Below are 19,092 nucleotides of genomic sequence, written 5' to 3'. Positions count from 1 at the left end.
GCAACCCTTCCCTTTCACGTCTTGGACTGTAGGCAGGCATTTAATTGATATTAAGCCAAGAAGTGGTTAGATGGCCATCTGTCAGCAATGCTGATTCTATGACCTTAGGCAGATCATGAAAGGGAGGGCATCTTGGCCATCTTCTGGGCATGGAATAGGGGTCACTGGGTGTGTGTGGGGGGGATAGTTGTGAATTTCCTGCATTGTGCTGGGGGTTGGACTAGATGACCCTGGTGGTACCTTCCAACTCGATGAGTCTATGAACCTGATTTGTTGCTGGGGTCGTTGCTGGGGTCGTGATGTGCTTCACTCACCATGATTCCCCCTTCTTGTGCATAGTATCCTGGATAGAAATTAGCTCTGTTTACCTGGGATTTATGAATGCACACAGGTGGCTTAATCAAACCTAGTCCCCTCCCCCCCCAACCTGTGATTCTAAGTTTGAATAAAATTCTGATTTAGAATCACAGGTTGTGGGGGGGGGATGGGGCTTATCTCCAATTAATCCATGAACCCACATTTGGAAATTCCAGGTAACCAAAATTTCATTTCTAACCTGGATTCTCCATGTGGAATGAGGCATATGAGCTCAGCAACAAGCCATGTGTGTGCACATTGTGGCTTAATGTTGGTTAAAGCGATGTCCAAACGCAACCTTCAGCATGTCTTCTAAAGTATGGGAAGAAGACAGATGACTGTGTTCTCTCTGGCATAAAACTATTTAAAACATTCTCAGGTCCTGCAGTGTAAGTGGACTGCAACCTTCCCCATCCCCTCAAGACCGAGAGGTCTTAAAATGTCAGCTTATAGTAGTTCCCTTTAAAGGAACTGTCAAATGGGTTGTACAGAACTCTCATTCAGGATGAATGAAAGCTCACAGAAGAACTGGAAATGGATTTGTTGTTGTTGAAAAAAAATAGAAATGTTTTCTAGTTAAGCAAGCTGCTGTTGGGGGCTTAATAGCATGTGTGTGCTGAAAAGCACAGCCACATACCCACAATGCCAGCAGTGTAAGAATGCATGTTGTGGTGATCAGCAGGTACGCGCCATTGGCACAGGATTCTGGCTTGGTGCTTCACTTTAAAAAACAAACAAACGTATTTTGAGTTAATAAAGGTGGAAATTATGTCTGTTCCTCTCGTTTGTTCCCAGTATTTCTAAAGCTAAATTATATCTGCATTACATCGGCATAAGGACTTGGTTGCCATCCTAAGAAGTTCTTGGAGGACATTAGGATTGTGCCTTATGTTTTGTAATTGAACTTCAATGGTGCTACAGATCTACCTAAAGATCAGATTATTTAGAGGAGTATGACACACCCCTCTTTCAACCACTTCAATATCCCACTCTCTCAGCCCGCCTGTATATGGTGAGGGAAAAGCATTGGCCTGAGTATATTTGTGAGGAGATTATTTTCCGTCTCCTCCAGTCCCACACCAGTATTTACCTTAGAGAGAAATATGACACAAGAGGCTTTTTAACTTAAACAGACAAAACAGGGATGTTTATTGAACAGAACTCACAAAGATTGATTTTCAAGGAAAAGGCAGAATTGAAGGGAAAACTCAGAGTCAGATTTATATACGCAGGATTACTTTAGAGCTATAGCTTAGATGTTTTCTTCACTCAAGTTCCTTTCGTTCTTAGTTTCAAACTTAGTTCTGTCCCTCAGTACTGTTACTCAGATTCAGACTCTCGGACTCTGTCCCCAGCCTAGCTTTCTCTGACTACCCCACCTCAGTGGCTGTAATCCTCCACACCTCCCTGCTACCTGAATAGCTCTACCTCAGAGACTAATTCCCCTTTGTGACCTGAGATTGGGCCCTCTCTAACCCAATTCTCACTCCCAAAGTTGTGTGTGTTTCATTAGCTTTGGCTTTAACAGAACCCCTCAGGTTCACAGAGTACAGTCTGGCTTCCGCTCAGTCTCGCTACCAAGCTTCCAATCTATCACAGCCTCCTCTCAGGCTGGGTCCCAAGCTTCGACTACTTTCACAGCCTCTTATCCAGGCTGGGTCCCAAGCTTCGAATGCTTTCTGTCTCTCAGAGCTAAGGGTGTCAGCTCTCTGGCTCCGCTCACTCTTGGTCTGTCAGCTCTTGCTGCAGATTAACCCCTTATCCGTCACAAGGAGCTTTGCAGAGACATGCATAGAGCTTCCTAGTTCCTAAGAAGAAAAGATAGCTTATTAACCTGTCCAGAGATACCTATGTTAGTGATCTGTGAGAAATTGGTGGTGTAAAGAACCATGTTTTCTTTCACCACCACCACCTAGGGTGGTGCCCACCCCTCTCTCATGGTTCACCCAAGGCTGATACCACAAGGGTGTATTACTTTAACATGCCGAGAAGCCAAGGCAGGTAGGTAAGGAATAGTGCAGACTGTAATTAAACAGCTTTATTTCTACAAGGCACAAACTCAGAGTACACAAGGCAGACCTAGGTGCACAAAGTAAAATAAACAAAAGGAAAATTATGAACGAGGTATGTTGCTTGCATGATGCCCCCCAGTCATACCTGCAAATATCTTTAGCATCTCTATCTGAAGAAGAGCACCTTCCCCACTTCCAGTCACAGAGACGCCAGTGTGCTTTTCTATTGTCCACAGGCAAGTCAACTGCAAAGAGACCACCCAGCAACTCCACCAACGTACAAAGGAAGAGCTCCCCTTTCCAGACCCCTCCCCATGTGGACTCCTGGAGCCTTAGCCAATCTGGGTGCCATGTCCTGGGGCTCAAACCTGCCAGAATAAGGACCTTCCAATCAAGAGGTGTTAACACATCAAAGAGCTAGTGTGTTCCCGCTTTGAAGAGGAGGGCATCTTGATCTTTGGGTGTTTCCTACCGGCAGCTAAGGGAGACAGGACTAAAGTTCTGCTTCCTGTTGTGTCAGTTGGAGACGACAATTGTTCAGTTTCCCTCCTGCCTCGATAGGGAGAAGACCTAGCAGAGCTAGCTCTGTGCATTAGTTACTTAGCGAGAACAGATCTAGGAAAGCTTTTCTCTTTTTAAAACCCTATAACCTATTTTTTCCTTACTCTTATCTATAGCTAAATTATTCTTATCTACTTATTCTACCCTTCCCTCTCCTTAGCTTCTGAATAATTTTTTTTCTTCTGACTAAAATATTCCAGATCTCAAGATAGTGTACAGAGATGAAAGGGAAGACTCATAGTTAACTGCTGATGACCATATATCAGGTCTCTTTAAAACAAAAAGCCAACTCAGCAAAGAAACCTCGGGCTTCCGCAAACACGAGGCAGCTGAGGCAACTGGCGGAGGTGAGCTCTCAGCATGAAAGCCTGGCCCCATAGAGCAATTCTGACTCACCACAGGTGACTAGGTGAGCAGCTATTTGCAAACCTAAATTCGAGGGCAATTCTGAAGTGGAAGAGTCCAGTTAAAACCAGGCCTTGAGTTCTAATAGAAAGATTTCAGGTATGACAGAGTTGTGGCATTTGTTTCATGAACTTGGATAAGAGCCTCAGCTATTTTCAGTGAATGTAGGATATATTAAAGTAAGGGACACTAGGTTTAGGGTTATCTGGAGTTCAAACCAGGATCTTCCTGATCTCTGCTGTGGTGCTCCTCGTCGTGAGACTGCAGAAAGGAGGAAGCAAGACAGTACAGTCTTCCTGGTTCCCATCATAGGCTCCATTCCCCAGGCAAACAATGGTTTCTCTTGACTAGAAATGCTTCTGGCCATATATGCTTCAAATCGGGTCTGGTTCTTTGCATGGGCTGCAGCCACATTCTGGTCTTGTTAACTAGGCTGCCAGCTTTCTCATCTGCTGGTTGTGCCTTCCCTGCATCCTTGTTACAACTCCTTCAATCAGACTCTTTCACTTTAATCTTTGTCTGTAATCTGTTTTGGGTTTTGGTTGACCTTCTGTGTTACTGTGATGCAAAGCTACTTCCTGAACATTGCTTAGGTCCTTTGATGCAGTACTTCATTTATGTCCTGGTCTGTGTCCTCCTGCCAGGTTGTGTAGCTTCCATTCTGCACCTACCTCACAGACTCGGAGTATATTATCTTCTGATCTCTGTGCTAACAAGTCATAATTCTTCCTGGGAGGGATTTCCCCCCTTGTCATGTTGCCTATTATTGGTTGAGTTATGGGTAGGTAATGGGGTGGATCCTTCCCTACTACTCCACTGAGCAAAGTTGAAAAATGTCTTGCAACTTAAGGAGTGGAAGATCCAATAAAGTTCAAGAAAGGTTCTTTAAACTGGGATGGGGCTCCTTGGAGGAAGGTTGAACTATCCATGCCAGTTGTTCATTAAGGAAAAAAATATTGAAGGGCTCCATGACTTGTACAAATATTGCTATTGAACATAACGGATGGCCATATACTGAGTCAGATCATTTGGTCCAGTTAGCCCAGTACTGTCTATTCTGACTAGCAGCAGCAGGATCTCAAGTTGAGATCTTTCCTATACTGGCTGCCTGAAGTCCTTTTAACTGGAGACGTTGCAAATTGAACCTGTGGTCTTCTACATGCAAACAAACGTGTACTGCCATTGCGGTATTGATAGTTGATGTCAAAAACATCTAGAATATATTTTTAGCTGGTGAGGTCATCCGTGCAGCATGTTTGAGGAAAGACTTGGGAATTTAGTTTCAGCTCAATAGATCACTTTTGAAATAAGCTTTGTGGATGGCATATTTCAACAAAAAGTTTTCATTCTAAAAGCTGTCCTGTGAATGCAGAAATGTTCCACCAGAACCGTCCATTGAGCACATCAGTTGCTTTTATGCTGTCTTGCGTACTTCCTGACTAGCTCCCCTGATTCTGGTCCCTCAAGAAGTTGGTTTTTCACTTCAATGTCGATGTTGCTGTTTGCAGCTGATCCTTGCCAAAGGACCTATTTATTCCTTGGCCTGTTTGCTTTCAACATTTTTTAGGAACCATTAGTGTATAAAGTGTATAAAGACAATTTAAGAAGATTATGTAGAGTTACGGTTGATTACCCCAAGACTTAATTTGACCCATAGCATTGACACAAGTAAGAATGGACAGGTGTTTTGTTTTTAACTGGAGATGTTCTAATGGATGGGAATTAATGTCCCTTCTGACACTCTGGATCATTCTGTTTATCATAGAGCCCGGGGCGGGGGGCTTGCAATGGATTTACTAGATGAGAGATTTTCTGCTCCACAGCAATGGCAGAAATAATTTTAGCCTAGAAAATTGCCTCTTTCCAATTACTCTTTGTTCCCCCTTACCAAGACAACAAAACAATAATGTAAGTGTTGTGCAGGCACTAGTCTAAAAATATCTTCACTCTCCTAAAATGTATGCTTGGTGGGAGGAGAGCCTTCTCAATGTGTTGTACTGTTTTGTGTGAGGTGGGAGAAGAGAAGTAATCTAGTGAATGCTGAAAAGAAATGGAAGTTGATCATGCAGGAAACAAAAAAGAGCGTTGTCTCTGTCAAAGAGACATCTGTAATATAAAAAGTATCACTGATGGATCCCTTTGAAGAAAATAGAAGAGCTGGATTACATAGTTCTTTATAGGTAACAAGCTGGAGGAGGGGAGAAGCTCAGCCATGGGAAGACCTCGGCCTCTGTGCCCTGTGGTTGGCCATAGTATGGTGGTTACCGTCAATACGCGCATGATACAGTATTGGCGCACTGACCTTAATGGGGGATAGAAAAGGTGTGCTGAAAGCTAAATCTAGATCAGTGGTTCCCAACCTTTTTTTGACCAGGGACCACTAGGACTTTTTTGTTCGGTGCAGGGACCCCAAAGTTCAAAATAAAAATTCAGAGAATTTGAAAATAAACTTTAATCATAACTGTTAGTTAAACATTAAACTTAGAATAATATTTGAATATATATTTTTTATAATAGAGAACTTTTAATTGAAAATATTAATTTATTACGGGTTTATAACTTTGTTATGCGGACCTTAATTTAGTTCTCGCGGACCCTTGGGGGTCCATGGACCCCTGGTTGGGAACCAGTGATCTAGATTGAATGCAGTGCACGTGAGTGGATCCTTATGGCTACTTTGCCGTGGATCGGCACAATTTAAAGTTATCATGGACTGGCTTTGTCCTGTAGCTGCTAACAAGAGGCCCTTCAGTTTGGGTGGGGGTGGTTAGAATGCATTCAGACTATGCCTTCCTGCACTGCTGGTTGATTTTGTAGTGCACAGAGGAAGGAGTGGGAAGAACGCACTTTCTCTTGACCCCTGGGTCATTCCCATGCTCAAAGTTGAAAGCCAGCTATGCATACTGTGCAGCCTACTCTGCTTTTGTGTTTCTTTCAACTAGCCATTTGGACTGTCCTGGGACCGGATTTGGTTAAAATGCTTGTGGCCTTTTATGCATGGGTTGTTTTCATGGCGATCACCCCCCCCCCACCAACTATTTTAGGGCTTCATTTTTATTGTGCACATCTTTTTCGACCTTTAAAAGTCACTCCCTCTCTCCTTGCGTTTCCTCCGTGTTTTCTGGATGCTGTTTCTGGCAGCATCCAGAAAACACGGGAAGAGAGTTAAGTGACTTCTAAAGGTCGGGAAAGACATGCAGAATGAAACTGAAGCCCTGAAGTAGTCGGTGGGAGGGTGATCGCCACAGGAACAACCCGTGCATAAGGGCCTGTGTGAGAATTGCAGTGTAGGATGCACTAACGAATGCATAAACAGCAATACACATGGAGTGTTCCCATACACACAAGAAGCTTCTAACCATCCACCACTGAAACTGCTGCAGACTTAAACCTCAACAGCTAAAGTGGTATGGAACAACAGACCTGGCCTACTGGACTCTGAAATAACGTTAAACCCCTAAATTGTGATAGCTTTCCCCAAACAATTGCATTAAGACGATGAGCCTACTCTGACCTCTCTGAGTATGCAAGGTTGTGAGAGTGCAAAATCACAATGTCTTTTGCTCAGTTGTGGACACAGCTCCCAGGACAGGATCAGAGCTTAGTTCCCAGCATCAGAGCCAGGAATGAACTGCCAAGTGGAAACAACCCTAGAGCAAGCCAAGCTGAGTGGGCCCTGAAACGCTACCAGCCAGCACTGGAAGGATCGTTGAGTTCCGTAGCACCAACCGTGGGCGTTAGCTCCACCCACTGCTTCCTTCCACAAATTGAGAGCCAACGTGGTATAATTTTGAACTAGGATGCGGCAGACCCAGATTTAAATCCTTAGTCTGCCATGGAAGCTTGCTGGGTAACCCTGAGCCCGTCACACACTCTCGGCCTAACCTACCTCACAGGGCTGTTGTAGTGAGGATAAAGTGGAGGAGAGGGAGAACGATGTAAGCTGCTTTGGAGCCCCATTGGAGAGAGAGGCAGGGTATAAATGAAATAAGTAAAAAGAAATAAAAAGAAATTGGTGCATATATGTGAGGAAGCAATTGATAAGGTGAAGCATCGAAAACTGAACCAAGTGGCTGCTGAAGCACTGGTGGGGTTGCTGGGCTTGGCTCTTCTTACATCTGGCATCCAGTGGCCCTCTAGTAGGGTTGCCAGGCCCCTCTTCGCCACCGGTGGGAGGTTTTTGGGGTGGAGCCCGAGGAAGGCGGGATGAGGGGAGGGACTTCAATGCCATAGAGTCCAACTGCCAAAGCAGCCATTTTCTCCAGGTGAATTACCTCTATCGGCTGGAGATCAGTTGTAATAGCAGGAGATCTTCAGCTAGTACCTGGAGGTTGGTGACCCTAACCTCTAGGGCAGAAGCCCACTGGGAAGTTTCTCTGTAGGTTAAATGGCCAGTTTCCCCTTGATCAAGGAGTGAGTGGCTCTGAACCTAGATATTATTTTGATAGGTGAATTTTGTTTTTGTACTTTGTTTGAGTGACTGTTAAAGTGGAAAAGCAGCACAGAAATAATAAAATCTTTGCTGAAAATACAGCACGGAGAACTGAGGGTTGTTGTTGTTTTTTTACTTCTGTTACAACTTTAGCCCACTCTTTCTTCAAGGAAGTCAGGACAAGATGCCTGGTTATTCTTACTTTAATCATTGCAACAACCCTCAGTGGCTGGTCCAAGGTCATCCCATGAGAGTCATCTTTTCTTTCCCGGTCTGACACACTCACCGGGACATTACAACTTTGTCTTGTGTTTGGTATTAAAAGAGAATTCCCAGATTGAAGTAGCTTGTCTTGCAATGTGTTTTCTGTCCTCTTAAGTTAGCGTTCCCTTTGTTACTGATACAGGTTAAGTTAGCTGAATCGTGTGCTTCATGAATGTATTCTGTTAATCAGTTTTTTTATAGGCAAGCTTCACTCAGGTCATAAAAAGTCATTGTGTGTCTGTGTTTTTTTATTCTGTTTTCCAACGTCTTTTCAAATGAGTGTGATTCATCTGAAGCCAGTTGCTAAACTTCCAAGCCCCCTCCCCTTGTGAACTTCAGCTATACCAAGGTTTTCATTAATCCACAGTCATTGTGTATGTCCTCCGTATAGCCCAATGTCAATGTAATCCTGAGGAAATTGCACCCCTGTTTATCCAAACGACTCATTATCCAAATATTTTGCGTGGCTCCCAGGCCATCTGGGAAAGAGAAGTCATATTGTACATCTGCATCTCACTGATTTGTTTAAACTTGAAGTAAACATCTGTACAAACAAAGGAAAAATGGAGAGCAGGAAGGCTGGATGCTGGATATACAGCAGTGGGGGTCCTTTTTCCAGGTCCAGTCTGGTCATTGCATTCACTGAGCCTCTGTTCTCCATATATCTGTGAATTGGCAAATACTTAAAAAAAAAGAAAAGAAAATTGTATAGAGATGCGACAAGTGAAGCACTGTTAGCCACTACTCTTTATTTACTTCATTTGTTTTATTTACTTCATTTATACCCCACCTTTCTCCCAAATGGGGCTTACATCATTCTCCTCTCCTCCATTTTATTCTCATAACAACTCTGTGAGGTAGGTTAGCCTGAGAGTGTGTGACTAGGCCAAGGTCACCCAGCGAGCTTCCTTGGTGGAGTGGGGATTCGAATCTGAGTCTCCCAGATACTAGTCGGATACTCTTAACCACTGTACTACACTGGCTGTCTAATGATGAAATGCACTCTTCGGTGACCTTGAGTTTGGTGTGTTTTTTTAAGTTTCAGCAGGTAATCTACTTCTAGACTTTGTACTGTGGATATTCATCAAACAATACAGGGGAAAAAGAAAGTCCTGCTGGACTGGACCAAATACATTTTTAGTCCCGCATTCTGTTTTCAACATTGGCTAATCAGGTGTTTGTAGGAAGCACACAAGCATAAAGAGAATGGGCTCCCTGTGGCTTTCCCCCAGCACTTGGTATTTTGAGGTACACTGTCTTTGAACCCAGAGGTTCTATTTAGGTATCATGGCTAACAACTGTTGATGGATGTATTTTACAAACCTTGATAGACCTTTCCATCAAAGCTGGAAAAAGTACAGACAAGGGCAACCAAAATGATTAAGAGGTTCTCCAGATTAGAGTCCACCACTCCAAACCACTGCTCTTAACCTCTACACCACGCTGGCTCTCATGGAGATCTGATTGGCTGTGCAGATATTTTAAAAGTTGCTTCAGCATCAGCTGCTATCACAGCACAAGCTCACTGCATTACTGTGTGTGTGCAAGAGAAATTATTAAGCAGTATGTTCATTTAAAAAGTCACCCTGTTAAAAAGAGCTTCTGCCTGAAAGATTAAAAACTTACTATTAGAATGATGCATAACCTCACGCCCTGACATTTTGTGGTTGGCTTCTCCTCCTGTGGCAGCTATTTTATGGTTGGCTCCACCTCCTGTAACAGCCCTATTTTGTGGTGGTGCTCACCACTTATATTTCAGAATCTGCCCACAGGCTCAAAAAGGTTGGGAGATCCCTGTTTTAGATAATGTAAGGTATAAATGGAATTCTGAATTAAATTCACTTTAATTTTTTAGATTTTTCCACCACTTGTATAATCACACTAAGCTTCCTGTGATTATAGGTGAGGTTCCCAAATGTGGGTGACCCCAGTGCAGACGAATCTTCATATGACATATTTAACTTGTGAGATTTGCTGCAACAAGATGTAGTTGCCCCCCCCCCCCCCATCCTGTGACAGAATTCGAAAGGCATCCACCGGCACAAAAAGGTTGAGGGTCCCTGAATTAGATGCAAAAACTAGATGTCTTCCTTCTTCCCAGAAAGTAATCATAAGAGAAGCATAAAAAGGAAAGGTTGCAAGTAAAGGTCCTCAGTTTCACTATTGCCTTTGTTACTATTGAAACATTAAAACAGAGGACCTCTCCTTCCTTATTTACCCAGAGACCAGGCACTTAGATGAGGAAACACAGTCACTACCCATTTTTTAAGTTCATTTGGAAGAAAATTGTTTGTTTGTTTGTTTTTAAAGAATATTCTTCTGCAAAGTTAGCAAAATGAAGGCTAGAAAGGAATGATTAAAAAGTGGAAGGAGGTGAAATCATGTTACTAAAAATACAATCTGTTAACTTTCAGATCTGTCTTTCCTCCTGGAGTTACTGTCACTTGCCTGGTTTTGTAGTTGTTGCTGGATATTACAAGTAGGGTTGCTAAGCTGTAGGTGGCAACCCCCCTGGAAACATTTAGGGGGTGGGGACTGGTGGTGCTGAGGTCACAACTGGTGAAAACTGGCAGTGACATCATGAAACAATCTAGGATTTGCACAACTCTGGTAAAACCATAGATTTATTTGCAAATCTTAGAGCCGTGTCGGCGAACCTATGGCACACGTTCCGCAGCTGGCACACCAAGCCCTCTCTGTGGGCACACGCAGACCCGTCGTGTCTGCCTAGGGCTGTGCCGTGTTGCCATGGTGAGGGCACTAAGGGCGGTGCTCCTTCTCCCCAAGCCCATGTGCGCTCTCTCTCTCTCTCTCTCTCTCTCTCTCTCTCTCTCTCTCTCTCTCAGACAGTCTTACAAAATTCTCTTAACTATGCGTAGGGCTGGAATGAAGGGAGGCAGAGGACAGCCCTCGTGCTTTTTCCATGCACTCCCCTCGGCTCCTCTTGAGAGGAAAATGCCATTTTCAAAGCAGAGGTTTTTTTTTGTTTGCTGTGTAGTCTAAAAGGGGAGGAAGGGAGTTTTTCTGTCCACAGCAGACTGTGCAAAAATCTGCTCAGGACCTTGGCTCTGACTCTCCAAAAGAGTGGGGGAAGAATAGGCTGGCCTCTGCTTACAACCTGCCTGCCTGCCTGCTTTCTTCTATGTCTCTAGAGCTCTGTAAGCTTCTAACATGTTTTGGGTAATCTCCAGCCCTTGGATTCTGGCAACCTAACCACATGCTCTTGAACCCCCCGCAGGCTGGAGGATAAAGTGCATGCTAAAAAAAATACACTGGGAATCACACACACACACACACCCTGCCTGGCAGCAGCTGGAACCACCATCCCCCCGCACACACACGTTGCCCCGCCCCCTCACAGTCACACCAACGCGTGTGCACACACACACACACACACACTCTTGCAAAAAATGACAGGTCCCGCCCCCCTGAGTTGATGATAAGAGCTACCTATTAAAGCTACTGCATCTCTTCCGGGTCCCAGCATTGTGCTGGGTGACACACTCTAACACTTTGGGGGAGAGTGCTAGAGCATCCCCCATCACGATGCCAGAACCTGGAAATGACATCATCGCGCTGGGTGCGCAGATCACTGTCCCCAACCCCGCCCCTTTGGAAGCTCCCACCAGGTGTCAGGAGAGACCTGGCAACCTTCTGTGGAGGTGGAAGAAAAAATTATTGGATTTAATTTCTCAGATGGCTGGTGTTGGGTCTCAGACTGTCTATAAACCATAGCTTCTGTCTGTGAAGACCCTCCCTCTAATCTTTGTGTATGTGTGTAAGTGAGATGGACTGAATGGGGTCACCAAACTGGAGAAAGGCACTCTGCATGCGCTGTGCTTTATTATGACTTCCTGCATTCAGGGGTCAAGCCCAAACATTGAAATCATGTCCCCAAGCTATAAGCTTTCATGATCGTTAATTCAGTTTAAGCCCTGTGTATGGAAAAATGGCTTTCTTGAACCCACATAGCTGCTTTCTGAAGAGGCCTGCTTGGGTTTGCATAAAATTTGGGTAGTGGAGGTAGACTGAAAATGCTTGCTGTCCTGGCAAGAAAGGAGCAGGATTATTATTAACATCATTCTTTCAGACTCCTAGGCTGTGCTGCCCTGAAGAAGTTACAGCCAAGTAGCATTTTCTTGTTACTTTCATCCTCATCACTGTTCTGCAAGTTGGGTCACTGCAACCCCAGCTTTACAGATGGAGAAGGGCTGAGGGGAAAAATGATTTGTTGATTATACTGAATCAGACCCTTGGTCCATCAAAGTCAATATTGTCTACTCAGACCGGCAGCAGCTCTCCAGGGTCTCAGGCAGAGGTCTTTCACATCACCTACTTGCCTGGTCCCTTTAACTGGAGATGCCAGGGGTTGAACCTGGGACCTTCTGCATGCCAAGCAGATGCTCTACCACTGAGCCATGGCCCCTCCCCAACTTTCAGCTTCCATTGGGATCGAACTCAGGTCAAGAGCAGAGCTTTGATTGCAGTACTGCAGCTTACCACTCTGAACCATGGGGCTCTGTTCGGCGCACATAACAAACATTATTTTCCATGACTCTTTGCCCATGGCAGCCATTTCTTCCGACCACTACCACAGCTTTTTAAAAAAATCATCTATTTCATATATTACATCAATATACCATGATAACAATAAGATCAACAGGCTCTGAGAATTCCCTGCTTTCATTTTTTTTTTTTTAAAAGCAGGTCTCTAGCCCTTTCCACAATGTAAGAGGAAAGGCATGTTTCTGCAACAGAAGGGACTACATACTTGCATTTAAAAAAATGAAAACCAGGGATCCACAGAACCTGCTATATTTATCATTATCAAACAGAAAAAGGGTTACACAGCAACAAATGAAAAAAACAAAGTGGCACCAGCCAACTGTTTAATGGGCATGGGGAAAAAACTGCCAAACAAAGGGTGATAAAATATGTTATTGTGTCTTTAACAATGTAAATCCATCAAAGGTACATGCACCAACTCCTCTAGGAGAGTTACATAAATAACAAGTCTCCCACAAATGTGAAACTTACACAAATATACAAATTATATGAATTTGCATATTTGCATTGTACATACAAAATAATGTGTTTGCATGGTCTACACAATTTGTATATTTTTATAAGTTTCACATTTGTGGGAGACGTGTTATTTTTGTAACTCTTCTAGAGGAGTTGGTGCATGTACCTTTGATGGATTTACAACGTTAAAGACACAATAACATATTTTATCATCCTTTGTTTGGCAGTTTATTTTCCTATGCTTATCATTATAACAGTACACATATAACAATATGAAACTGACAATGTTTTTACATTGAAAAAGTCCCTTTGGCCCAGGTGAGGGAGGCTAGCTATTGCTGGGGGACAGAGGGCAGGGAAACTGCAAGGAAAACTGCCACAGGGAAGCCCTGTTGTGCTGTATTGGCAGCTGCACCAGTAATGGGAAAACCACACAAGCCTGTTCCCCTATGGAAACCACCACAGTTAATTCAGTTGTCTGTAGCTTGGATGCGGCCATCCTAGGATATCTGATTCTGTAAGCAGGTCCTTAAGCAGGGTCCTCTTTTTCCCTTTCCTTTTGTTTTTCCCCCCTTTTGGACCCACAAACAAATAAATATGGCCCCGGTCGCTCATTTTTGGGTCTCCCATCTTGGTCCCTTCTGCGATCGACATTGGACAACATTGGGGGCGCCATATTTTTATGGTGAAGAAGGAACAAAATTCCAGAATTTTTAACTGATTTTATATTAACTAAAAGTGATTTTACTATTATTGACTGTATTATGGATTGTAGTATGTTGGAAGCTGCACTGATCCCGGCTCAGCCAGGGGAGGGCGGGGTACAAATTGAATAGAATACAATAAATAAAACACACTAAATGCAAACATACTATTTTAGTCCTTCAGCCATGAAGGGCTTTAAAGGTCATAACCAGCACCTTGCATTAAACTCTGAAATAAACTGGCAGCCATTGTAGGTGTTTCAAGATAGGCAACATATGTTCCCATTGCCTCAGCCCTTACAGTAATTGGGCTGCCACATTCTGGACCAGGGGCAGTTTCTGGGTTGTTTTCAAGGGCAGCCCAACAGAGATGGACGAAGAGGTAGCCTTTTGGTTTCTTGAGAATGGCAACAGTCAGTGCATGCTAGAGACCAAAGAGGAAGAGAAGGATTGAGGGTTGAAATTGAGGCTTCTGTAACTGGGAGGGTGTGGAATAATCTGGCAAGTATAGCAGTAGAAGGATCATCATCTGGTTTATGTAATTAAACTCGGGGAGGAATGGACTCCAGTAATTATTTCTGTCTCTGAGAACAGTCTCAAAGGAACAGAAAAGCAGGGCTGTGGGTCCCTGTAATCCTAGGAAAGTGGATGAAACTCCACAGTCTTTACATTCCCAGATGTTGGAGAGTGTTATTGTAATGGCCCACTTTGAACTTAAAGATACTGAATTTATATTTGAAATTACTACTTACAAAGCAGGCACTCGGAGCCCCTTATTCGGCATAATGCTGTAAGGCCTGTGTCAGAATAAAGAGCTGTTAATTGCAGCTTCCTTTTCCTGGGAGATCATTTCAGGTGCTGAATTTTGCTGTCCTTTGGCTTGTTGAAGTCCAGCCATGCCCCTGTCGCAATCAATTGTACGGTGTTTAATTGAAGATTTGAGAAAACAAGAGTTGCTGCTGGCAAGAACCATAAGCTTCCCACTCACGTTATTCAAAATGGACTTGTGAGGGTGGAGGGCAGGCTACAAAACACTATTGCTGTTGTGGGGGGGGAGGGGGGAGCAACAGGAATTCATGGGGACCTGATGGCAGGGCAGCCTTGTCATATAAAAAACAGTTACAGTGATTGACCAGCCATACCACATCTTGCAGAAGTTACTGGACTCCGAGTTAATTACCCCGTGAAAGTGCCCCTGCTTTACAGTTCAGATGAGGAGGACCAGCCATTAAGGCCACTGGGGAAAGTCCTGGTGGACTGATGGCCTAGGGGTGTCGTCCCCCCCCCCACGGCGGGCCAGCATGAGACCCTCAGGAGCCACCACTGCTGCAAGCTGAGAAATCCTCAGCAAAACCTCAGCCTTGAGTGGGATGATGCAATGAAATGAATGTGGCTCTGCTGTTTTTAAATTTATTAAAAATTGCACTTGGCTTCCCCTCCCCCTCCCCTTTTCCTCTTGCAAATCTGTTGATTGTTAACCCTCTTAATTAGCATGTATTCGTGCTAGCAGACAGAGTTCTGCTGAATCCATCTTGGAATCAGTTTCAGGCGTGAGGTGTCACCAGAGTAAAGGTGTCAGAATTGAGGAGGCACGTACAGGATGCACGAGAAAGATCTGGATAAAAAACCTGTAAAGATGGCATGAAGAATGTTTCACCAAATGTTTCTCAGGCTGATGGTAGAAATCTCTCTGAATCCCACCCGCTCCTCCCAGCTTAAGCTATTCAGCAATTTTCCCTTTGAAAAACGGGAGAGGCAGTGAAGAAGCTGTAATTTTGGCTCAATAAGATGGCACACTGGACCACCTATTCAGATCAGTTTATCATCAGTGCCTATTGCTGTTCTAGCTCTGTTCCTCAAGGGATAATTATGAATTTCAATAGCCCAGTGAAGTAAACAATCCTTATCTGGAAATAGAGAAGGAAGGGGGGGACCTAATAATTATTTTTCTATTTTTAATTGCATTAGGCCCTATTCCTGCAGTCTGCAATCAGTTCTTATTCAGGCATTGCACAGTGTTTGCCAAGGCTGGTTTAGCAGGAGTGGGGTGGGGGGAGGGAGGACTGGCTTTCATCATTTTAGTATTAATAATTTTTAGTGGCCTAATAACCCAAAATAAAAGGAAAGTACCCATCAGCATGACACTCTGTAGTTGATTCTTCCCATAGAAGTGAATGCCTTCCACTAACTTGTATTGGGAAAGATAAAGGAGCATCCCTGCCATGAGGAAAACACCTGCCCTACACTGCAGGCATTCCTGGTAGTGTTTTTCTTTTCTGTTCACGTCTTTGTATCCTCAGGGTTGCATCCACATGTCACAACAAGCTCCAAGCAAGCCAACATTTGTGCATGAACATGGTTTGTTGCCATGCTTGCACATGCACCTTTTTCCTGTTCCCTCCTTTCTCACATAGATCATTTGTATTTTATTTACTTATCTAGACATTTATACACTTTTGTCCCCACTGGGGACTAACAATAGCGCCTCACAACATCATTCTCCCCTCCTATATTTGGTCCTCATAACAACAGCCCTGTGAGATAGCTTAGGCTGAGAGTGAATAACTAGCAAAAGGTCACCCAACAATCTTCCATGGCAGAATGGGGACTCAAACCTGGGGATCTAACTACTCAGTAGGCTGGTTCTCAGGATTTAGGATTACTGTTTTGAATCAAACTCCACTTCCCCTTGACATACAAATGCAGACATAAAGGTTAATTGGAGTTTGTTTACTCCCCACAAACCAGGATTCTGAACTACCAAGTCATATTGGTGCACATTGTTGAGACATCTGGATGTCACCTTCATCTAGTTTTATAAGGCTTTGGGATGAGGCCGAAGAACAACCCAAGCAAATGCATCTTAGATTTTCTTTTAATATGGGTTTCTAAGTGAGGGCTCTTTTTCCCCCATTGATGTTTAATGTGCTGTTTCCTCAGTTGTCAGGAGGTGTTTAACTTTTAATTGATTGTTTAAGTTTTATGGAAGGAGATGGGATAAAGAGATTCCCAGAAGTAACATCCATGCAGTGCTAGTGGCTATAAGCCAAGCTCTGAGGTTCTGGAAATTCAGTTTTATATGAAGTCTTACATCTCATGCAATGATTAATATTCTAACTCTCCCTCTTCCTCATATTAGATTGTAACACTGAAATCTACAGTAAAAGCTGACACACCTTCTTCCCAGCCTTTTCAGCTACCACATTTCCTTTCTGTGTATTGCTGGCACGATTTTCTTTGTCATTTCTTTAACTGTCAGCTATTTCCTCCATTCCTGTATCCAGCTTTGGATCAAAACAGCTGCTGCCTTTGAATCAGAACTGCCTTTTTAACCTTTTGCAGTTGAATCCACACCTCCTTTCAAGCTGGATGTTTTAGATACTGGCAGCAGAGTGTTGAGGGCAATAATTTGCATGTCATTTTTGGAAAATGAAGGAATTTCTTCATTTGTGCATAGATACAGTATTTGTTTAGTAATGATAATTGGCAAAGATTATCTTTCCAGATATCATTTAATGAGTCCCTTACTCTGAAATATGGACACAAAACCCCAGTCCAACAAAAGAGATGCATTTGTGGCAGGCGGCTTCCAGTTGTGGGTCTCCTACTAAGTGGGGCAGGGGGGCTGAAGCAAGGTATACATTATACAACACCTGCTGCCTGTTTGGGCAGAAACGCTCAAGCAGATTTTCACACACAGGAACGATCTTTAAGTCACAGCCAAGGTGGGTCAGTCTTGTGTTTAGATATTTGAAGGGGCTGCTATTAACCAGATAGACATTGTTCCACTGGCCCTGTCCTGTTAATTATGTGACACCAGATTCAAATGTAAGAGCTATATGTACATGAAGTAAAATATGAAAATCTTATCATTTTTATCTATTGCATTTGAGATATACCCCGCCTAGAGCATCTTTACATTTAAGGGTGTTAAATGTCTTTGATGTAGCAGGCTGCTTTTCCTTTCCCCTCCACAGTTGGCCACGGGCAGAGCGAAGGAGACCGTATGGTTGTGTCAGACTTCCATGTGTATGTCAGAGACAGCTTGCAGCACATTGACCTCATGAAGAAGGATCACCCAGGCCTCCCTGTGTTCCTTCTAGGGCATTCCATGGTAAGCACATGGCACCATCCCTACTTGATGGAATCTTGGCCTCCTGTTGGGGCCTTTTCTGTCCTGTCCTCCTCCTCCTCTCTCTCTCTCTTTTTGCAGTTAACAAGGATATTAAAAGCAATTAGAACTTACTGAGGCAAAATACAGAGTGAAATTGGGACATTTAGATGACTGGGGAGGGGAACTCTGGGGCTCTGGATGTCTTCCAAAAACTAATAACTAAGGGCATAATTACACATTACATTTCCCCAGGTCCTCCCCAGGTGCTCCCTGTAGCCTATTGATCAGGCGTGCGCTGCATGTTCTGTGCTTGGAACTCAATTCCCAGGCATGCAAGGGCCCAACTCAGCTCAGTAGCACAGTGTGTGGGGAAAGAGGCTTAAGCCTTCCTTCTGTACCGTTTCCTAGACCTGAAACAGAGCCAGGGAGCCCGTTGGTGAAACGTGCATATACCGTTGGGCTAAACTCACATTTCCCCAGCTGGGCAAATAGCAGCTCTCCAAGGCTGTTGCAAATCAGGAAAATGCCAATATGGAAAATGCTAATGCCCCTTTTCCCCACACTCCCAATCCAAATTGGGCAAAGCACCCCTCCAAATATTCTAGTTCCAAGCCATTTAGGTATTTGCAGGTCGCAACCAATGCACTGAGTTTTGACCAGAAATATATTGGTAGCCAGTGCACACCTTTTGATGTGCTTTTTTTGTTGTATCCTTTTCAATATCCTTGCTGAACACATGAAAGCCTCCTTATACCAAGTCACACAGTTGGCCTGTCAGGGTCAACGTTATCTACTCTGACTGGCACTAGCTGGACAGATCCACTCATATCACAGAATTATGTTTTCCTTGATACAAACTTTGTGCTACTTCAGTGAAGACATATTTTAGTTGGGGGGGGGGTTTATCACAGAGGAAGGACAGCCCTGATTGAGGCTTAATCTGGTTACAAATTCAATTTCAGAAAAGAAGAGATAAGTAGGATTAGTGATGAAAATATTAAGATAGCTGGCATCAGTCAGATACTTCAAAGGCACTGCACACTATACCAAGGCATGAATGCAGCCCCAAAGAACCTGTCAATAGCCATATTCAGTACGGGGAGACCTTGTCCCTGTTGCTCTGCCTTTCCAGTCTTAAGGGTTGACTTTATTTGTCCTCCTTGGGGCCAGTGGCTTGTCAAGCAAGCCCAGAATTCTGATCTATGGCCTGTAAGGCAC

General features: G+C 43.8%; 1 protein-coding gene across 1 annotated transcript in view; it reads left to right on the top strand.

Annotated features, from left to right (window-relative positions):
* The window catches only part of MGLL (monoglyceride lipase), a 117,566-nt gene that overhangs the window by 84,907 nt on the left and 13,567 nt on the right, over positions 1 to 19,092 (top strand). Inside the window, exon 4 of the mRNA XM_056859347.1 lies at positions 17,738 to 17,874. Coding sequence (XP_056715325.1) covers positions 17,738 to 17,874 — 137 coding nt within the window. The remainder of the gene's footprint in view (positions 1 to 17,737; positions 17,875 to 19,092) is intronic.

The sequence above is a fragment of the Euleptes europaea genome, chromosome 1 (genome assembly GCF_029931775.1).
Source record: "Euleptes europaea isolate rEulEur1 chromosome 1, rEulEur1.hap1, whole genome shotgun sequence".
Classification (NCBI taxonomy): Eukaryota; Metazoa; Chordata; class Lepidosauria; order Squamata; family Sphaerodactylidae; genus Euleptes; species Euleptes europaea.
Note: the sequence above shows the minus strand (reverse complement) of the source record. Positions and strands in the feature narration are given on the sequence as shown.